The sequence below is a fragment of the Sciurus carolinensis genome, chromosome 4, assembly GCF_902686445.1.
Source record: "Sciurus carolinensis chromosome 4, mSciCar1.2, whole genome shotgun sequence".
Classification (NCBI taxonomy): domain Eukaryota; kingdom Metazoa; phylum Chordata; class Mammalia; order Rodentia; family Sciuridae; genus Sciurus; species Sciurus carolinensis.
The window spans coordinates 112,257,476-112,277,439 of NC_062216.1; the positions used below are offsets into that span (position 1 = coordinate 112,257,476).

At 50.6% G+C, this 19,964-nt stretch overlaps 1 protein-coding gene across 4 annotated transcripts; it reads left to right on the plus strand.

Moving 5' to 3' along the window:
• The first annotated feature begins 1,472 nt into the window (after positions 1-1,472).
• Smim41 (small integral membrane protein 41) lies at positions 1,473-4,928 on the plus strand. 4 transcript variants are annotated; one of them, XM_047550602.1, is made up of 3 exons: positions 1,473-1,917; positions 2,247-2,399; positions 4,440-4,928. In XM_047550602.1, exon 1 carries the CDS (start codon positions 1,534-1,536, stop codon positions 1,801-1,803), a length of 270 nt encoding a protein of 89 aa, XP_047406558.1. In that variant the 5' UTR covers positions 1,473-1,533; the 3' UTR covers positions 1,804-1,917; positions 2,247-2,399; positions 4,440-4,928. The 4 variants fall into 4 exon arrangements, with proteins under 4 accessions (XP_047406558.1, XP_047406559.1, XP_047406560.1 ...); XM_047550603.1 differs by lacking the exon at positions 4,440-4,928 and adding an exon at positions 4,276-4,433; XM_047550604.1 differs by lacking the exons at positions 2,247-2,399; positions 4,440-4,928 and adding an exon at positions 4,276-4,433.
• The last annotated feature ends 15,036 nt before the right edge of the window (positions 4,929-19,964 follow it).

Consider the following 19,964-nt stretch of genomic DNA (forward strand, 5'->3'; position numbering starts at 1 on the left):
TCCTTATAGTTAAGGCCACTTCAGGCTTGTGGGCCCCAAGCTCAAAGTCTCTCTCGCTCTCTCTTTTTATTTTTTTATTTAAAAATTTTTTTTTGTAGTAATATGGATAGAATGCCTTTAAAAAAATTTTTTTTTTAAATGTCGATGGGCCTTTATTTTATTCATTTATGTGTATGCAGTGCTGAGAATCAAACCCAGTGCCTCACACATACCAGGCAAGTGCTCTACCACTGAGCCATGACCCCAGCCCACCATTTTTTTTTTTTTTTTTTAATGTAGTGCTAAGGATCGAACCTAGTGCCTCACACATGCTAGGCAAGCACTGTGCCACTGAGCTACAACCTCAGCCCTCAAAGTCTGTTTAGGTGACTTTATTTTTATAAAGAAGGTTCAAAGTTGCTGCAGGGTCTTCCAAAAGACCTGGGCAGGAGGGTTTGGCTCCCATTCTAGCTTTCCTACTTTCAACCTTTTTTATTGGTACCAGGGATTGAACCCAGGGGTACTTTACCACTGAGCCACATCTCCAGCCCCTTTTATATTTTATTTAGAGATAGGGCCTTGCTAATTTGCTGAGACTGGCTTTGAACTCACAATCCTCCTGCCTCAGCTTCCTGAACCACTGGGATTATAGGCATGCACCACAATGACCGGCCACTTTCTACTTTTCTGTATTCAGATGATTGCTCCTCCTATCCTGGCTGGTTTTTATGGACCTCCCCCACCGCACTCCCCAACCCTGTGCTCCCCCCCCCCCCCCCGCCCCAACAGCAGTGTGCTGCCCTTGGTGGATAGGATAATAATGTACCCATCCCTTTTGGCTTAGTGATTGTTTTGAGACACAAGACTATTAAGCCTGGATGGCCCAAATCTTTACTCTCCTATTGGTAAATATGTCATTCCTTGGCATATGGGGTGGGAGGAAAGGAGTGGGGCTAGGCCTTGAACTCTTGGTATCCTGCTCTGCATGGCCTCCATCTCCTTGCTTGGACTTTGAAAAAGGCATTGGTCTGCTTGTCTGCTCCTGGGGGAAACTCAGATCTTTAAGGATGCCCATAGCCTGGTGTCCCAGCAGTCCCCAGGTCAACAGTGTTCAGCAGTGTTGAACTTTGGTCAAGGACAGAAAGCCCTTGTTTGTACTGTGTCTTCCCCAGAATGGGCAGCACCCAGCCAGCACTTGGGACAGGCTTGAGAGTCTTCAGTCCTCTGAGGGAGTCTTGGCCTTTGCCGAGGGAGGAGAACCTTGGGGATAGGGCTCCTGGGCTTGACTACGTGAATGCATACAGGCGGGTGTGTGGGCCTTGGTGAGAAGGAGAAATATGTTGGAGTCCCCTTGTCTGAGAAGGGACCATAGTCTACCCTGGAAGAGCCCTCTGTCTAGAAAAGGCCCCAAGTCTACGCAAGGAGTGGGGGTGTAGGGCCTCTGGGACCCGCCCTTCATCCCGCCCCTATGCAATCTCCTGCCTGCCTGCCTGCCAGCTGAGGCTCCAGCACATCTGTCTGTCCCATGCATATCTGGGCAGCCGGTGTTGGAGCATGAACAGCTCCCAGGCGGGTCCAGCGGCCCGGGCCGCCTGGCTGAGCTGCTGTAACCAGTCTGGGCCGCTGTTGGAGCCCTCCGAGGGACCACGCGCAGTGCAGGCAGTGGTGCTGGGCGTGCTGTCGCTGCTTGTGCTGTGTGGGGTCCTGTTCCTGGGTGGCGACCTGCTGCTCCGAGCCCAGGGCCTGACAGCGCTGCTGGCCCGTGAGCGGCAAGCGTCCCGCGAAGCTGAGACCGGTGGCAGCACAGGCGATGATGTATCCTAGGTGTTGGGCAGTGCCAGAGGATCCCAGCCCCTTCCGCGCTTCCAGAGCCACAGAGCATGCCCACCACTGCTGCTGAGCTGGGGGCCCTTCCCGACACTCTTGTGCCCTGCACAGGTGAGAGGGTCGGGTGTCGGGGGCATTGCGGTACCCTTATTGCTGGGTGCCTCTGGGTGCAGCCAGGCACCTATCTTTGGAGAATCAGGTCTTCAGCATGTCTGATCCCAGGCTTGGTCTACCAGCTGTGTGTCTCTCCCGCCTCCCGATTGTCTCTCTTGCAGCATTGAATCCCCTAAATGTCCCCCTCCCCTAGGAACAGATGACCACTGTGTAACTGTGGGAAAGGGAGGCAGGTGGATCAAAAAGGAGGTAGTCTGTAGGGTCCACAGTGTGCTTTGGTGCCCTTCTGCCCTGAGACAGCCTCTCTGTGTTTTGCATCACCCCAGAACCACCAGGTACTGAGGCCCAAGCCAGAGAGCCAGCACTGCCTTTGCACAGGAGGCCCAGGAGAGTCAGGCCAGGAGGGCAAGTAGCCCAGCCGAGCGCTTCAGTGGGCCCCCCTCCTCTCTTGGAAGCCTTTTCCCTGGAAGGGGGTTTAAGTAAGATTCCTCACTTGGCCTCCCACTTGAGGCCTCTTTGGAGGGGAGTGTGGTCTGGGCAGCCCTGGGGTTTGGGGAGGTGTGCAGGGCCCTCTTCCCTTGCTTAGGTTTGGGAAACAGATGTAGCCCAGAGCACAGAGCTTCATGTGGTGTGTGTTGAGGGTGTGTGGATGGCAAGGTTCCCAGCAGCTGGGGGGCCTCAGGAGCACCATGCTCCAGGAAGTGGGGCTGAAGACTCCCAGCTGTGGGGGCTGTCTGGGTCTCCTGCCTCTGTCTCTCCAAGGACAGGAACCATCTGGAAGGAAGGGCCTGGGTGGCCCAAGGACAAGGTAACTTGAGGCCAAAGCCTGCACAGGGCTGGGTGGGGAGAGCCTTCTCCATCTGTCCCCTCTGCTCAACTGTGTAAGCAGGAGCTCCTGGTGGGGTGGCAGTGTTTGTCAGGGTGACTCTGACCTCCCTTGCCCCTCTCACTCTGGAGCCTCCCCAGTTTGCCCAGGACAGGGGCAGGGTCCTAGTTTCCCTCAGAGGAGGGAGTCCTACTGGGTGCCTAAGAGGACGGCTGGTGAGGGTCAGTGGAAGGTGTGGCAGGTGCAGCTAAGCGGCTGTGAAGCTGACGACGATGTGCCATCCCGGCAGAGCAGCTCAGGATTTGGCGCTAATCCTGGGCAGCTGTGCCACATTGGCGTTGCTGAGCTGCGGGCTTCTCACCTCAAGACCCCGCCCCCACCCCTTGGACAGAGAGCTGCCCAGGGCAGCAAGGGCATGTGTGTGACTGCTCCTGGCACCAGGGCAACAGACTGGGCCCAAGGGACATTCCCCAACTCACTTTGCTCCATCCTGGGGGATAGGGGAGAACTTCTCCACCGTACCCAGGTTCTCCTGGCCCTCTGGCTTGAGGCATCCCCTGCCTCTGCTTTCCCGTCACTGTCTGAGAGGCTGATGTCAAATATGGCTTCTCTCCCCCCAAAGCAAACCTTCACATGCCCACATTTTGACATATAGCTTGAGTCAAGGACTTGAACCTTAAGCCTCTGTGTCACTGCCCTCTCCTGTCCCTACTCCCCCAGTGGCCTTATCAGATCCTTCTTACTGCTAGAACAGTCTTCTGGATGCCAGGCAGCAATTGCCCTGCCAGTTGGACCCAGCTTTCCTGGCCTGAACCTGAGGAATGGGGAAGGTGCAGAGGGTTAGCAGGAATAAACACTGATGGAAAAAATTCAGGCTGTAAGAGCAGAGGGATCAGAGCTGAAGGGTAATGACCTCCGGGTCAGCCTTTGGGTTCAAGTGCATATGGTGTTAGGAGTATAGAGTGATTTGGTGGGGAAGGGCTGTGCCCTAGTATCACAGTGTTTGCTCATACCCAGCTCAGGGCAGGGGTAGGTGGAGGGGGTAGGTAAGGGCTTCCTGACTTTGACGTCGCTACTCAGTGTTTGGAGTCGGTGTCTGGAGACCGTGTGGGGTGTGCTGGGGACCTCAATGTTCCTGGGGGAAGATATTGAGATGTTTGCTATGGAAATCTGGCCCTGGTCAGGCTGAGTGGGGAGGAAAGAATTTGGAAAATGGTGAAGTGGGTGCTGCTGTCACCCTGTCTCAGGCTCCAGCTGGGACTGAGAGGTGGGGGCTGGTGGTAGTTCTGAGGGCCCTGAGAGAAGCAGCGTGTCTGAACTTCCAGCAAGCTCCAGTAGCCTGCACTCTGTCCATGGGACAAGGACTGGGTGATTGATGGGATGAAACATTTTTTTCCCTGTAATGGAGATTGAACCCAAGGGCCCTCCACCACTGAGTTACATCCCTTTTAAAGTTCTTTCAAAAAATTTGAGACAAGTTCTTGCTACGTTGCCAAGGCTGACCTTCAACTTTCCATCTGGGATTACAGGTGCGGGCCACCACACCCAGCTAGGCTGAGCTCTTCCCTGACTTCCCTCCAGCCCCTGAGTTCATCCTGAGCTATCAGGCTGCCAGGAGGTTATCTGATCCTCTCCTCAGGCTCCACACAGTGAACTTACCTCCAGCAAAGATGGGGGTGGCCATCTCTTACAGATTCCTGAGCCTTGCATGGTCTTCTGAGAACCGTCCTTCCAGCTGCCGCACCAGGGAACCCCTGCCACCTTCAACCCATTTGCATCGCAGATGATAGCCTGGGAGACACCTGAACTGTGAGGATTCCTCATCCTGAGATCCACCCAGGATACTAAAAAGTAGCTGCTGGTGTGGGAGTAGGAAATCTGAGCTGCCAGGAGCGAATGAGTCTGCTTGGTGACTGCTACATGGTCTGAGCACTGAAGTGGCCACATACCCTGGGAGCTTGGTGCAGGACACAGTGGCTGTGCCCCAGGTCTCTGCCGACATGTGCATAGCCTCTGTCCTGCCGGATGCAGAAGAGCATGGTCTGATAGACCTGTCCCTTCTGGGGGTCATTGTCACCCATTTGGAGACATAGGGCACCCCAGCAATCTAGCAAGGTCCCATCACTTTATGTGGCTTGTTATTAAATATGCTGATCATTCAAGTTTCAGGTATTCAGTTTGTTTTTAGTCCTTGATTTTTGAAATTTGTGGTCTGTTCCTGCACTCTCCTTGTCTGACTCTTTTGTAGCAGATAATGAACTTGTGGCCCCTTTCCCCTGGTCTCTTCTAGTAATGATGGGTCCCTTTCCACCCTCAGATCCCAGTCCTCCTGAGGTTGAATGTGAGGTGGGGCTGAAAGTGACCCTGACGCCAGCACTTGGCTTCCCCCTTGTGGTCAATGTGGGCAAAGCACTGCCTCATTCAACTAGTAGTGACCATTGAGGTCTTGCCTAGTATTGTGAGATGAGACTGGATTTTGTACTGTGTGCACTGAGTTCAAACTGTGCAAACTTTACCGACCCCCAGTCTTTTCATCCATGAAGAAATGGAAGCAACAGTATCACTTTTGAGTGTCCAACAGGTAATGTACTTGGCCACTGATAAGAGACTTTCTGCACTGTAATTAACATGTGACTTTGTTTCTCCCGAACCTGATCATCTCCAGAGAAGAAGAGAGGAGAGAAAGAAAGAGAAGTCCCAGGATGAACAGATGCTGGGTGGCCATAAGCCAACCCAAGGCTGCTGCAGGTGAATCCGTAGCCGGGGCAGTCTAGGAGTTACAGGTGTGTAGAGTTTGAGGCAGTCAGGGCTGGAGCTCAGCAAAGAGAGAGTTCTAGGCCGTGGTGTTGCTAGAGATGAAAGTCGCGGGCTGATCCGCTGAAGAGAGGGCAGGAGCCTGGAGGTGTGGCCCTGGCAGACCTTCACTTCAGTGAAGGGTGGGCAGGGAAGAGCTGCAGGGAGAGGGAGGAGGAGCGCCAGACAGCTGGGAAGCTAGGGAGGGGCTCCTTTGGGAGTCAGGGAAGAGAGGTTTTCAAAAACTGAGCTGCTGGCCAGGAACGTTTGTGTTCCTAGCAATTCTGAGGTGCTGGAAAGGGGCCACATCTGGGGGCCGTGGAGAAAGGCGGTGGAGAAGGCTCCAGCCCACCGGGGCTGCCCTGCCACTGCCCCTTAGCCTGGGCAAATGGAGACCCCACGCACAAGAAGTGGGAACAAGGCTCCCCGGGCTGGAGAGCCTGTTGTGGGGAGAGGGGTAGACTTAATTTTAAATACTGTGTGAGTGCTCTACAGTGCACACGTCTCACCTAGGCAACTAAGACACACGTCTAACATCGACAGTGAAACCCTTTTGCAGACATAGAAACAGGCACTTCATCCCACTCCACAGCTGGGCTGCCCTTGCAGCTGCTGTTCATGAGTCCTGCAGGATGGCCGAGGCCTCAGCCACACACCTCATGCCCAGCTCCTCTCTGCATCTGTGTCCCCACTCAGACCCCTCTACATCTAAGGTCACTTTTTTTTTTTTTTGTACCAGGGACTGAACCCAGGGGCACATAACCACTAAGCCACATCTCCAGCCCTTTTTAATTTTGAGTCAGGGTCTTGCCAAGTTGCTTAGGACCTTGCTAAGTTGCTGAGGCTGGCTTTGAACTTGCGATCCTCTTGCCTCAGCCTCCTGAGTCGCTGGGATTACAGGTGTGTGCCACCATGCCCAGCTAAGTTCCCTCCTTCAGACACTGTGTCTGGTGTCTTGTGGTCACTCCAGTTCTTTCAACCTATGTATGTGGCATTTTCCCTAGAGTCCCTGGACTTTGCTTCCTTCCTGTCCCTCAGACCCTTCTTACCCCTTCCACTTTAGATTCCATGGTCACTGTCATGTCCATGTCCTAACTTCGATCCTTGCATAGAACCTTCTGGGTCAAACCTTGGCCCTGGATGACGGCAACACTGCTCTTTGACCTTGCACCTGCTGGGTGCCTCTGGAAGAACATCACACCTGGACGGACGGGTGGCAGTGAGAACGGTGACCAGGTTCCCTGGGCCCTCACATGGCCTGGCCATGCTCCAGTCACTCTCTCCTAGCACACTGCCTTCAGCCCTCTCTCAGTGGCTGAACCGCCTGCCTCCACAAACTCTGCTCCCCTTCCATTCTCTCAGGAACAAGGAGCCAGCCGAGGGCAGCACCCTGCCTCTGCAGCCTCCCAGGCCCGCCTGTGGCTGGCTTCTGCTCCTCTGTGCTCCTCTGCTGGCACTAGCCTTCAGACATGCTGGGTTTCTTCCACCTTAAAATAGCCCTCTTTGCCTCCACTATCTCCTCCAGTTACTCTCCTACAGCCAAACTCCTCAGTGGCTTCGCCCTGCTTGTCACCTCTATTTTTTGGCCTCTGACTTGTCCCTCAGTCCTCCCCAGCCTGGCTTCCTCCCTTTTCCTTCCAGTCACCAACTGAGGGGCCAATGCTCCAAAATCCCATTCTCTGTTCTGTTTTAGCCTCTCCTGACCACTTTTGCTGTCATTTACTCCTGTCCCTTCGTGGTCCTCCCCCTAGTTATGTGAACCAGCGTGGCTGGGACACTGAGCCCCAATGCTGGGTCTGCCCCTTAGCACCTAATCTAAATTCTCATTGTCAGGAAGGAAGGATGGTAGTAATATGGACTTAGACTCAGATGCTTTGGTGACATGCTCTTTTGGCTTGGGCAGGTGACCTCTGGTTGCCTGCTGGGTCTATCCCAGCCTCCCTCAGCTGCTTGCTCTGCCCTGAGGAGTCTTGGTTTGCCTTCTGCCTATCTTCCCTTTTCTGGGTCCCTTCCAGCACTTCCTGCCAGTTCCTCCAGGCTCCTTCTAGCTCACACCTTCCCTGGTGCTGGAATGACCCATGCTGTGTCCACAGTTCCCAAGTCAGTAGCCCAGCTGAGGATATCCATTCTGCAGAGCCCCATGGAGCAGCTATTCTGGGCAGCTGTTGTCTGGTCACTGAACAGAGGTTCCTGCCCCACAAAGCCCTGTGTTCAGGTGTGGGGACATTCCATGGACCTGCCATGGCAATGCCTGACAGGGATTCCAGTCTGGAGGGGTGTCAGGAAAGGTTTCCCTGAGGAAGGGACCTCTCAGACCCAAAGGACCCTTTGTTTATCAAAGACTTGTGAGGTAACTGCAGGTGATTATGCTTTGAATCTAGGGGGCGATTAGTGAAAGTGTCAGGGAAAGCCTCTCTGGAGAGGTGGCATTTGAGTCGAGACCTGACCCATGAGGAAGAGCTGGGGCATGGTGTTCCTGCCAGAGGGACAGCGTGTGATAGGAAGGAGTTTGGCAGGTCCGAGGGACAGAACAGAGGCTAGTTTGATCCAGCTTATGGAGGCGGAGGCAGAGGGAGGGTATTGGATGTGGTGGGCAGGAGGGCCAGCCAGAGTAGGGCTCCCAGTGATGGTGACACGTGGCTTTGGTTCCAAGAGCATATCCTGCCCTCTGGAACCATATCCCTTGCGTGTTCTTTGTTCCTAATGAGTGGTACAGCTTCTTCCCTAGTGACTGTCCCCGCTTGTCTTCCCTTCCACAGCCAGACCATCACCAATTATGGACCATTCTACCTCAGAGAAAGCTTTGCTCCATCTCCCACCTACCAGGCTCACCTTTCACCTCACCCGCATCCCTCCTTTGGTGCTTCCGGGCCCCTTCATTCCATACTGACATCATGGTGGTCTTTAAAAAGGGAATACCTTGTCATCCCACTTTTCTGTTTAGCCCTGTTCCCCCACCCCAATGCTGCTTCCGATTGTTCAGAAGAGTCTAAAAATCTTCCTGTGGTTCCTAAGCATGGCCCTTCTGGGTTCCTGCTCTTTATCGTGCATCTCTTGCTTCTTCCCCTGCCAATCCTCTAACGTCTTATGTCCTCTGGGACTTCAAAAATGCTATTCCTACCAGGCATGGTGGTGCACACCTGTAATCCCAGCAACTCCGGAGGCTGAGGCAGGAGGTTCACAAGTTCAAGAACAGCCTCAGAAAATTAGTGAGACCCTAAGCAACTTAATGAGATCCTGTCTTAAAATGAAAGAAATAAAAAAAAAAAAAAAAAGAAAGAAACCGTTTCTCCTCCTACTGCCTATTGTTTGACTGACCCCCTGTCCTCTTTTGGGTCTGAGAGGTCCACTAATTCAGGGAAGTCTTTCTTCATACCCTTCCAGACAACTGGGGTCCCTATCAGACATTCCCGTGGAATCTAGGATTGCCCTTGAGTCTCCCTTAGTTACACATCAAGTATTCAGTTCCACACGGAGTGTCCATTCTCTGAAGTTATATAAGCCCTGTGAGAACAGGGCCTAAAACTGTGTTGGTTTATTGGTTCATTGGAAGTGCCTGATGCATAATAGGTGCTCAATAAATATGTGCTGAATGAGTGAATAGTTGAGTTCACAGAGAACAAAGTAGGCGGGGGAGGGCAAGGTGTCCCTAGCCTGCCCGCCCCTTGTATTTTGGTTGTCCACCCTTGCTCATCAACCCTCGCCCTATAAGATGAGGCCGAGGCTCCCTGATGTCTTCCCATCTCCTATCCTGAACCACTGAGCTGTGACCTCACTTCAATTCTGTGTCTCATCCTCTTCCTATTCTCTACCTGGTTCATCTTCTGCCCTCAGACCTGTGGGAGAAAGATGTTGCTCCTGGTCACAGTCCTTGTTTCCTTTCCTTGACTCCTGTTTGTTTTTCTTGGATTATATCTTCTTCCTTCTTCTCTGGGAGATGTCAAGACAGCAGGATCCAGGCTGTGGCTGTAGCTTAATGGTAGAGTGCTTGTGTGAGGCAGTGGGTTCGATCCTCAGCGCTACATAAAAATAAATCAATAAAATAAAGGCATTGTGTCCATCTACAACAGAAAACCAATTTTTTAAAAAGATGTTATAAAAAAGAAGATAGCTGAGTCCTGGGTCTGGTTCCAGAGCCAGCTTGGGTGGGCCAGTTCCAGGTTATGGCAAATTGGAAGCAGTGGGGTTGAGTACACTGAGGGGCAGTACTAGGTGTGAATGTTCCCGCCAGAACTGGAGTTAAAATTTCATCTCTAATATGAAGTATTAAGATGGTGGAAACAACCAACTGTGATATTTGGAGGTGGGAGCCTCCAGGAAGTAATTAAGACTAAAGGAGGCCATAATGGTGAGGCCCTAACCCAATGAGACTGTGGCTTTGTAAGAAAAAGAGGAGAGACTTCAGCTAGGATGTTATCTCTGTCTCACCATGTAAAAGCCCTGTGCTGCCTTGGGACTCTGCAGAGTCCCCCACAGCAAGAAGGACCTCCCCAGATGTGGCTGCTTGATCTTGAACTTCCCAGCCTTCAAAACCAAAAGCCAAATAAACCTTTATTCCTTATAAATTACTCAGTCTGTGGTATTCATTTGTAAGTAATGGAAAATGGACCAAGACAGTCAGTATATTGTTGGAGGGGTCCCCATCCTTCATAACGGATAATTAGGAGTGGGCAGGTAGTGGAGACTGGCAACCAGGTACTGAGTCTCCTCTGGACGTGAAGCCATGATTTATTTGTCACGTGTTCAGTCTGCCACTGTTTAGAAAGCACGGAGTGGTGCTTGCCTATAATGTCAGAGGCTTGGGCAGGATCTGAGGCAGGAGGAGCATGAGTTCAAAGCCAGCCTCAGCAACTTAGTGAAGCCCTAAGCAGCTCAGCGAGACCCTGTTTCTTAATAAAATATAAAAAAGGGCTGGGGATGTGGCTCAGTGGTTAAGCGCCCCTAGGTTCAATCCCTGGTACCAAACAAACCCTATTTCCAAATCAGATCATATTCTGAAGTACTGGGGGTTGGAACTTCAACATGTCTTTTGGGAGAAGGGGCTCAGTTCCACCCGTGGCAGACGGGAATGAGTGCCACAGAGAAGGCGAAACCGGGAGGGCACATGGAGAGTGTCAGGGAAAGGCTGGACCTCCAAGTGGGATCGCTGGGGAAGGTGTCACTGACAAGGTGACATGGGCAAAGACCAGCATGAAGGTGAGCTATAGACAGCACTGGGGAAAAGCAGGCCAGGTAGCAGGCAGGTGCTGAGACGGGGGGCCTGGTGGCCTGGTGGTGAAGGAGCAGCAGGAGGCCAGGGAGCTGGGCCAGTGTGAGAACAGGGACCATGAGGGCAGGAGCCCCAAGGATGTGGAGACCCTTGGGCTTCCGTCATGGGCAGGAAGCGTCCACGAGAGTCTGGCAGGCCAAGTGGGTCTTCATGGAGAGCCAGAAAATGGGCCGCGCTTGGACATTTTCTCAGGAAGTCCCTGAAAGTTGTTCTCTATCCAAACTTCAGAGTGAGCCAGAAGCGAGGGCAGTGTGGGGCTCCTCTGTGTGCTTGGGGGGAAAGGGGAGACGGGAAACCGTCTCATGAGCTCTCCGGGGGCGAGCATGTTGGATGCTCCTCTCGCCCAGGAGTGCACAGCCAGCCACTGAGAGGGCAGCTCCTTTTGAACTCTGTCCCCAGCCTGGCTGCTGTCCTTCACTGGCCAATACACATTGAACTTTTTTTTTTTGGTAGCAGGGATTGAACCCAGGGGTGCTTAACTACCGAGCCATATCCCCAGCCCTTTTTTATATTTTATTTAGAGACAGGGTCTCGCTGAGTTACTTAGAGCCTCACTAAGTTGCTGAGGCTGGCTTTGAACTCATGCTCCTCCTGCCTCAGCCTCCTGAGCCACTGGGATTACAGGTGTGCACCACCGCACTGGTCACATTGAACTGTAACGGACACCCAGGGCATATTTTAGGGAAGGATCAGGTAAGGTTTCCCAAGCTGCTAGTAGAGACCTGACTTTGCCAACTTGCTTCCTCTTGCCACAGTGGTTCCCTAAGGCTTCTGCTTCACTGTCCCTCTGCTTTGTTCCCTTCATGCCAATCTATTGCCCAGGCTTCAGGTGATCCTCAGCTTGGGCCTCTGGGAGCTCCTGGCCTCTGGGAGCTTCTGACTTTGTCTTTCTCTACTAGAGCCTCTCTCTTCTCCTCCAGAGCAGCCCAGACTCTGCGCCTGTCTGAGAGCTGCTCTTCATCTGATGTTTACTCTCTTATTTTCATGATTTCAAACCCATCCTTGCTAAACAACCTGGCTTAAGATGCATTTGCCTCCTTCTTGTACTGACTTTCATGATAAGAGCCATCATAGTAGCTGGAAACTTCTGTCTGAGCCATCCGCTGAAATGCCAGCTTGGTTAGGAGAGGGACTTTTGCTCTTTTGCTGTTTTCTTCCCTGCACATAGAGGGCAGTTAGAAAAAAAAAAAGAATATATATATATATATATACATATATATATATATGTATATATATATATATATATATATCAATGGCATTGACTCTTAAATTTCTTATTTGATCACAGGGTGGAGAGGAGGGGTAACTGTAAATGTGTCATAGCCCCTTAGCTCTCTCCAGCAAAAAAAAAAAAAAAAAAAAAAGTGTCACCTCCCAGAATGTGCTAGAAGCTAACAGAGGCACATTGGAGTTGATCATATGATATGCTGCTGGCATAACCAGAAAACTTAGAGAAATGTTACAGCACAGTTGAAGGAGAGGACAGCTGGTAGGCTTGCAGATACTGTCATGCTCATCTTTTGGATTTAGCAATAATGAAGTTCTGTGAGGAAATCAAATAACTCCAAAATGTTTCCAATACTGTTAATTTTTTAGACACCACGCTTCATGGATTTGCCAAAAAAAAAAAAAAAAAAAAAGAAAGTTCAGCACGTTTTCTTCTGTGTGCAAGCTGGGTAAGAGGGACACAGCTGTGTAATTGGCTGGAAATGTGAACAGCATGCTCTTGTACCTGGGAAGGTGTCCCAGAGGTTATGGAAACATCCGGAGTGTGACCAAGCACTTCAAAAGCACAGGTGGCTGGTAAATGGAACAGTTTGTTGCCTGCTCGTTCCCAATTTTGAATGTATCTTTTTGTTTAAAATGTCTTTATCACATACCAAATGCTACAGGAATTGTAGGGGAAATGAACTAAAAGTAGAAACAATATTTCATCATTTGTCATTTGAGAGAAATAATGAATATTTCAAAACCATTTGGCAGGAAGCAAGGAATTATGTCCCACCTTCCCTCTCCCAGGGGCTAAGGCAGAGTTCCTTCAAGTGAGTTCCAGGTTTCTCTGACCCCAGGGGACTCTAAAGGGTGTTATCCTCGAAGAGGGTTCCATGTCTAATTGGAGGACTACTGTGTTAAGCAAAGTTAAACAGGGTTTTTATTGCAGCTTTAAGAGGCATCGTTATGCCAACATTACCATGAATCTAAGAGAGATGGAGAGGCTGAGGCAGGAGAATTTTTGAGACCAGGAATTTAAGACCAGTGTGGGCAACATAGACTTTGTCTGAGAGAGAGAGAGAGAGGGGGAGAGAGAGAGAGAGAGAGAGAGAGAGAGAGAGATTGATTTCCAAGTAGATTTGACCAAACTATTCTTTTTTTTTCTTGGTGCTGGGGATTAAATCCAGGGCCTCGTGCATGCTAGGGACACACTCTACTACTGAGTCACACCTCCACTGTCTTACTTACTTAAAAAAATTTGTGGTAATGGAGATTGAACCCAGGGGAACTCTACCACTGAGCTATACCCTCAGCCCTTTTTAGTTTTTAGTTTGAGACAGGGTCTCTCTAGCTAAGTCATCCAGGCTGCACTTGAACTTGAGGTCCTCCTGCCTCAGCCTCCCAAATTGCTGGGATTACAGGTGTGCACCATGGTTCGGGTTTTTAATTTTTAAAAGGAGCATTTCATGGGACTGCAATTCCAACAAACACGCTTTGGGAAACATTGTATCAAAATCTTCCCTTTGGAAGAGAAGCAAAAAATTCAGGAAAAAAAAAATCAGACCAAGTCACGTCAGATAGTGCATTTGCCTTACTTTGTCAGAACAACAGTATAAAACTAATTTTATTTCCAAGGATTGTAATGTCACATTACTAAATTTAAATTCATTTTTTTCCCCTAAGAGAGATTTAAAGAACATTTCTGAACTACAACTTATGTGAAACAAACTTCAATGTGCAACAATGGCCAAATATGTTCAAGAATTTTATGCGGCATGCAAATGTGGTCCCAGAACTTCCTTTCTGCCACGACTGTCTTACCCAAAGTTCACGGCACTCTGTGCGTGGTTCCAGCAGCACAGGAATGCTCAGAGGGAGCCGTCAGAGAGGGAGCCCATTCCTCCTGGAACTGTTCCATTCGCCCAGCAGCCTTGTTACCTAAAATGAACTGACCTGGAGAGGAGGGTCAGTGGCCTGGGCTGCTGGCCGAGGTGCAGGGACTGAGGGCCGATCCAGGGAGTTCCAAGGCCCGACTGGTCGGCTCTGGCTCTGGGGAAGTTGGCTGCGCTGGCGGAGGGACTGGTAATGTTTTACTAAGCTAATCGGAGCCTACCTTGCTCAGTCTTGTCACATTACACTTTCTGAACTTCAGTATCTGAGTTGGAACCCTGCCTCGGTGGTTATGGCAGGGGGGGCCATGTTGGCTCTGTAGCTTGAGGAACATAATGAAAATGAACCAATTTTCTTTGTTCCGGGGATGGAACCCAGGGCCTTGTGCATGCTAGGAAAGCACTGAGCTACATCCCTCATCCTCATCCTTTTTATTTTTTTAAATTTTGAGACAGTGTCTCGCTAAATTGTTGAGGCTGACCCTGAACTTGCCACTCTCCTGCCTCAGCCTGCTGAGTTGCTGGGATTACGGGTGGGTGCCATTGTGTCCAGCGGATCAGATTTGTTATGAAGCTTTATTTTTTTATTTATTTTGGTGCTGGGGATTGAACCCAGGGGAACTTTACCATTGAGCTCTTTTTATTTTTAGACCAGGTCTCATTAAGTTGCTTAGGGTCTTCCTTGCTTAGTTGCTGAGGCTGGTCTTGAACTTGCGATCCTTCTGCCTCAGCCTCCTGAGCCACTGAGATTATAGGTATTAGTGCCCGGCGAGTGCTTCAATTTTCTGTGGCTTCATAACATGTCAACCCTGAACACGGTGGTTTGCACAATGACCACCTTTGATTTGCTTCTGGTTCTGCCGTCAGGATTCTGGGAAGGGCCCAGAGAGGAGTGCTGGGTAGTCTCACGGGGGGCGGGAGGAGCCAGGGTGACTTCACTCCCATGTTTGGCACCTCAGCTGAAGTGGCTGGGGCATCTTTCTGTCCTCTTGATCTCTCATTCCATAGTCTGTCCTATGCTTCTTCACAAGGTGCTGGCTCCTAAGAAGTCACTTGGTGGCACTTCTGCTGCAATGTATTGGTCAAAGCAAGTCACAGAGCCAACTTAGATTCAAGGGGAGGGAACATATGCCACACCTTTAGATGAGAGGGGTGGCGAAGGCCCCTGGTAAAGGAGCCTATGCATGTTCTGGTGGCGGCAGCGGTGGGGCTGGGTGTTGCTGTGAGGGTCTTCTGAAACAACCACAACTCCCAAATATGTCCTGGGGACAGCCCAATACAGTGGCCATAGGTGAGCGCTGCTGGCTGGGTATTTGCTCTAATTTGAATGTCCCTTCCATCATTCATGTTGAAATCTAATCTCCATGGTGATGGTATTGGGCAGTGGGACCTTTAAGAGGCGATTAAGTCATAGGGCTGCATGCTCATGAAAGCACTTTTGGATGGTGTAGGTGAGTTATCAGGGGAGCGGCTGTGATAGAGGAGTAAAACTCTCTGTCCTGTGCGCTTGTCTACCCTCCCACCACAGGAATATACCCTCACCAGGTGCTGGTGCATGCTCTTGGACTACCCACCCTCCAGAACTATGAGAAGTACTTTCTTTTCTTTATAAATTACCCAGTCTGTCAGGACATGGTGGCACATGTCTGTAATTCCAGTGATTAGGGAGGCTGAGGCAGGAGGATCACAAGTTCAAGGCCAGCCTCAGCAACTTAGCCTGAACCTGTCTCAAATTAAAAAATTGAATAGGGCTGGGAATGTAGCTCAGTGGTAGAGCACCCCTGGGTTCAATCCCCAGAACCAAACTAAACCGATCAAATGAAGAAACTCAGTCTGAAGTATTCTGTGACAGCAGCAGAAAATGGACTGTCTGTCTAAGGAGGGTCAGCTAAGCAGCTCCAGATGACTGTCTTGTGAGGAAGTTCAGGTACAATGTTGTCGAATCTTTTGATTTTTCAAGAGGAGCTGGAAATCCAGATTTTTACATAAATCTACTCATTTTAAAATATAGGCCTAAATAGAAAAAAATGGTGAGAACCAATTCAGATATCCATCTGTGACCTGAAGTTGGTTCATGAGCTGCCAGCTTTTGATCTCTGATGACTAGAACGTCTGTTTCCAGGTTTAATTCTCTCCTGAACATCAGTACCACATACAGAATGGCATTCCAGAGGCGTCTTAGTTCCCACATGTCCAAAATTGCACTTGTCACCTCCTTGGAGCTGGTGGGTCCTGATTCCTGTTCTTAAGTGAGGACGAAGGAAACATAGCATCACTCAGACACCTGGTCCTCTTGGACCCTCCACTTCCCTCTCCACTTTTTCATATTTTTCTATTTTTTGGTACTTGGGATTGAACTGAGGCACGTTTTGTCACTGAGCCACATCTTCAGCCCTTTTTACATTATTTTGACACAGGGTTTCACTAAGTTGCTGAGGCTGGTCTTGAATTTGCAATCCTTCTGCCTCAGCCTCCTTAGTCTCTGGGATTCCAGGTGTGTGCTACTGAGCCCAATCTCTCTTCACTTTTAGGTGATCTTTATGACTTCCCGGCTCTGGCTATTGACAGTCACTAGCATTTGTGCCTTCTCTCCATCTTCTTGCCACTGGTTTTAGACCCTAATTCTCCCTAACCAGGACTGCCTCCACAGCCTCCTAGCTGCCTGCCTCCAACCTTCTCCCTTCACATCTGTCTTCCATAGCTGCACTGTCCACTGTAGCGATAGACACCTGTGGCTATTTGAATTTTAATAAATTAAAATTAAATAAAATAATAAAATTAGTTCCTCAGTCTTATCAGTCACATTTCATGTGCTCAAAAATCACATGTAGTTAGTGGCTTCCATGTTGGACACTGCAAATACAGAATGTTTCCTTCGCTGCAGGAATTTCTGTTGGATAGTGTTGCTGGGTGATCAGTGTCACTTCCCCAACCCCTCTCTGGTTGTCATTTCCTCTGGACAGATAACACCATCTCCTTAGTCTTGCTTACACCCCACCCTGCCTCACGTCTCCAGCTGCACCTCCCATCTTGTCTTCATCCCACCCGCCTCCTTGCGGCCACACCATTCTGGAGGTAGCCGGACAGTGATTGCTTTACCTGACTTCTGGGCATCCTCAGGTAGCGTAAAACCTCCCACAGCACCTCGATGATCCCATCACTAGAGGCTTAGTTCATACAGTGTGCCTGCTTGTGGTTTCGCTGCCACGCCCACACCTGTACAGCACATGCGCAGTACCCTAGGCAGAGCTTCAACACAGCGCTTCAGACGCACTCTGGATTATGAGTCTACCTCTCTGGCAAGGTCCAACTGGGCTTCCTTTCATCTGCATAACCCCGATTTGGGGAGTGGGGTTAGGGACTGATTGGGGACCACATCTTTGAGAACCGTCCCAGGGTTGGCAGCAGGCTTTTGTTTGCAAGAAAATGCCTCACTCACACTGAACTAAAACAGCAAAGGGGTTATATCAGCTCAACTGGCTGGTCAGTGCTGGGGAGGGCCTCAGGGCGGATTTGACCCTTCCGGTGGGGTGGGGAATGGGGGTGGGATGGAGTTCTGTGGGTTCCTCCTCCAGGTATGCGTGGTGCAGCCACCCCTGAGTCTGGCGCCCTCGTGTGGCCTAAGTAGCACAGCTGCTCACAGGGCAATGGCTTTCCGGTTCAGGTCCCTGGAGGGAGGGGGAGGCCCCTTTGGGAGGCTGTCCTAGGAGGCTGAGGATGTGACTTTCTAAGAAGCCCACAGCAACACTCTCTTGGATCCTGATGGGGTCACAGCTTCATCTTGACTCATAACTGGCAGGGATCTACAGGTACGGTATCATATACCCAGCTTAGAACCCATGGAGGGGTCAGTTCCCAGCAAAGCACTTGGGCTGCTTGGGTGCCCTGTGGGTATGTGGGAAATAAAGTTAGGGGTGTAATAAAAAATAAAAGTGGAATGGTTGCTGGGAAGCTATCTGAGGATTACCACAAACCTCCAGGCGGTCCCCTATTATTATTTGGACCTGGAATGTCCCCCAAAGGCTCATGTGTAGAAGGCTGGATCCCCAGTGCAGCTATGTTTAGAGTTGAGGCTCTTGGGAAGTGACTGGATCATGAGGACTCATCAGTGGATTAATCCACTGAGGGCTTCATAGCTGATGGCATTATTGGGAAGTGGAGGAAACTCCAAAAGGTGGGTTCCAGTTGGAGGAAGTAGGTCACTGTGGGAGCAAGGTACATCTTGGCCCTGGTTTCTCTCTCCCTTCTGGCCACCATGAGGTGAGCAGATTTGCTCCACCATGTACTTCTGTCACGAAGTTCTGTCCCAAATCAGAAGCCAGCCAATCATAGGCTGAAACCATGAGCCAAAATAAACCTTTCCTCTTTTAAGTTGATTTTCTCAGGCATTTTGTCACAGTGACGAAGAGTTTATTAACATACCTTCAACAGCTAGCCAGAGGGTAACACCTCTCACCTCCAACTAGGAGTGGTTGAAATTGGAGAGGCGCTTTTGTTCTTTCCCTCTTCTAGTCTCAGGGAGGAACAATCACTATCCACTGCCACTTAATGGAGAAGTCTGGGAATATTGTGCTTGGGGGCAGATCAAAGAGCCCCCACCACAGCTCCAGACACCCAGGATCCTCTGAGTCCCAGTCCTTGCCAGCTGTGGGGCCTGGTCTGAGTCTGCCCTCCACCCCTGTGCTCCCTTCCCTGTGCAATGGGGTGGGAGGGGGATTTCTCTCAGCTTAACTAACCCTCCTGTGACCTCTCTAGGCACTCTGAAAGTGTGGCAAAGGAATTGGAGGGATACTCAATTCTTCATGGGGAGCTCTGAAGGCAACCAGGTCAGAGCCCTTCTCTCAATCTGATCCAGCAGGTCCTGGGAACTAAGAAGAAATAAAGGACTCTGGATAGAATGATGGGACCTCTGGAGCAGGACAGATGCCTTGCAAATATGGAAATGTTCTTTCTTCCTTCTCATTAGTTTGAACTTCTCCCTGGGAGATGCTGTGACGTCATGTAGGCTAGAACCCTCTGAGAAGGAACTGGTGAATCTGCAGCGCCCTCTAGTGGGAATTCTGAAAAGGAACCAAATTCGAGAATTCCCTTGGTTGTCACTGGGGGCTTCCAGCAGCCTCTAAGCCCCCTCCCTCAGTGCTCCTGAGTAGACAGCAAGGGTTTGCCTCTTCTCCATCCCCCTGCTGAAGTCGAAATGCTATCTAGGGCTGCAGGACCCCAACCTGAGGCATGCTATGAAGGAAGACGAAGGGAAAGCATGGTGGAGAGAGAATTTTCTGAAGGAAGGAGTCCATGCTGGGGGGTTGGGAAGGCCCCGTCTTTAGGTCCATTCTTTGTGAAACTCAAAGGGGGTCCAAGCTGGTTGGGACTTCATTTCTTCTCAGAAGGAGTAAGCACTTCAATAATAAACCTGCATGCATGGCAAAGGTGCCCTTGGGGAGAATTAAGGAACGGGGTGGCAAAGGGGACCCTTGTTCCTCCATCTCCATTTTCTAGTGGAGAAGATGTCAGATTACTGAGAGGCCAGGAGGCTCGTGGGGGTGATCTGTAGCTCTAGAGGTAGCACAGCAACAGCAGAAGAAATAAATCAGAGGACATATTCTGGACAGATAAGGAACCAAATCTTCCTATGGTGTCTGGAGAATCGAGAATTCTGCCATTCCTGGCCCAGGGTGAAGGGGACAGGGATAGAGAACTGCTGCTTATTTGTGAATGCTGAGGATGGTGTGTGGACCATCTGAGTCCACTCCCACCTCCTTCTGTGTGCCTCTCTGGACTGCAGAGCCCTGAAAGCCAAGCCCCACACTTCCCTGGGCTGTGGCAGCCAGGGAGCATCAGGTACCACCAAACAGAGGAGTTTGTGCAGGGTTCAGAAGGAAGTGTGGTCGACATCGGCTTCCTGCTACTTTTTCTGCTTACCAGCAAGGTTGTGCCAGGTGTTTGTGGCCTCTGTGTCTTGTTCCAGCATCTGGTCACCAGGTTACTGGTGTTGGGTGGTAGTTTTGGTGGCAGCAGCTGCCAGAGCAGCCATTTTGGAACCACAGAAGGGACATGG

What these genes read in the sequence shown, in the direction of transcription:
- Smim41 (XM_047550602.1), top strand. Translation starts at nt 1,534, where the DNA reads ATGAACAGCTCCCAGGCGGGTCCAGCGGCCCGGGCCGCCTGGCTGAGC.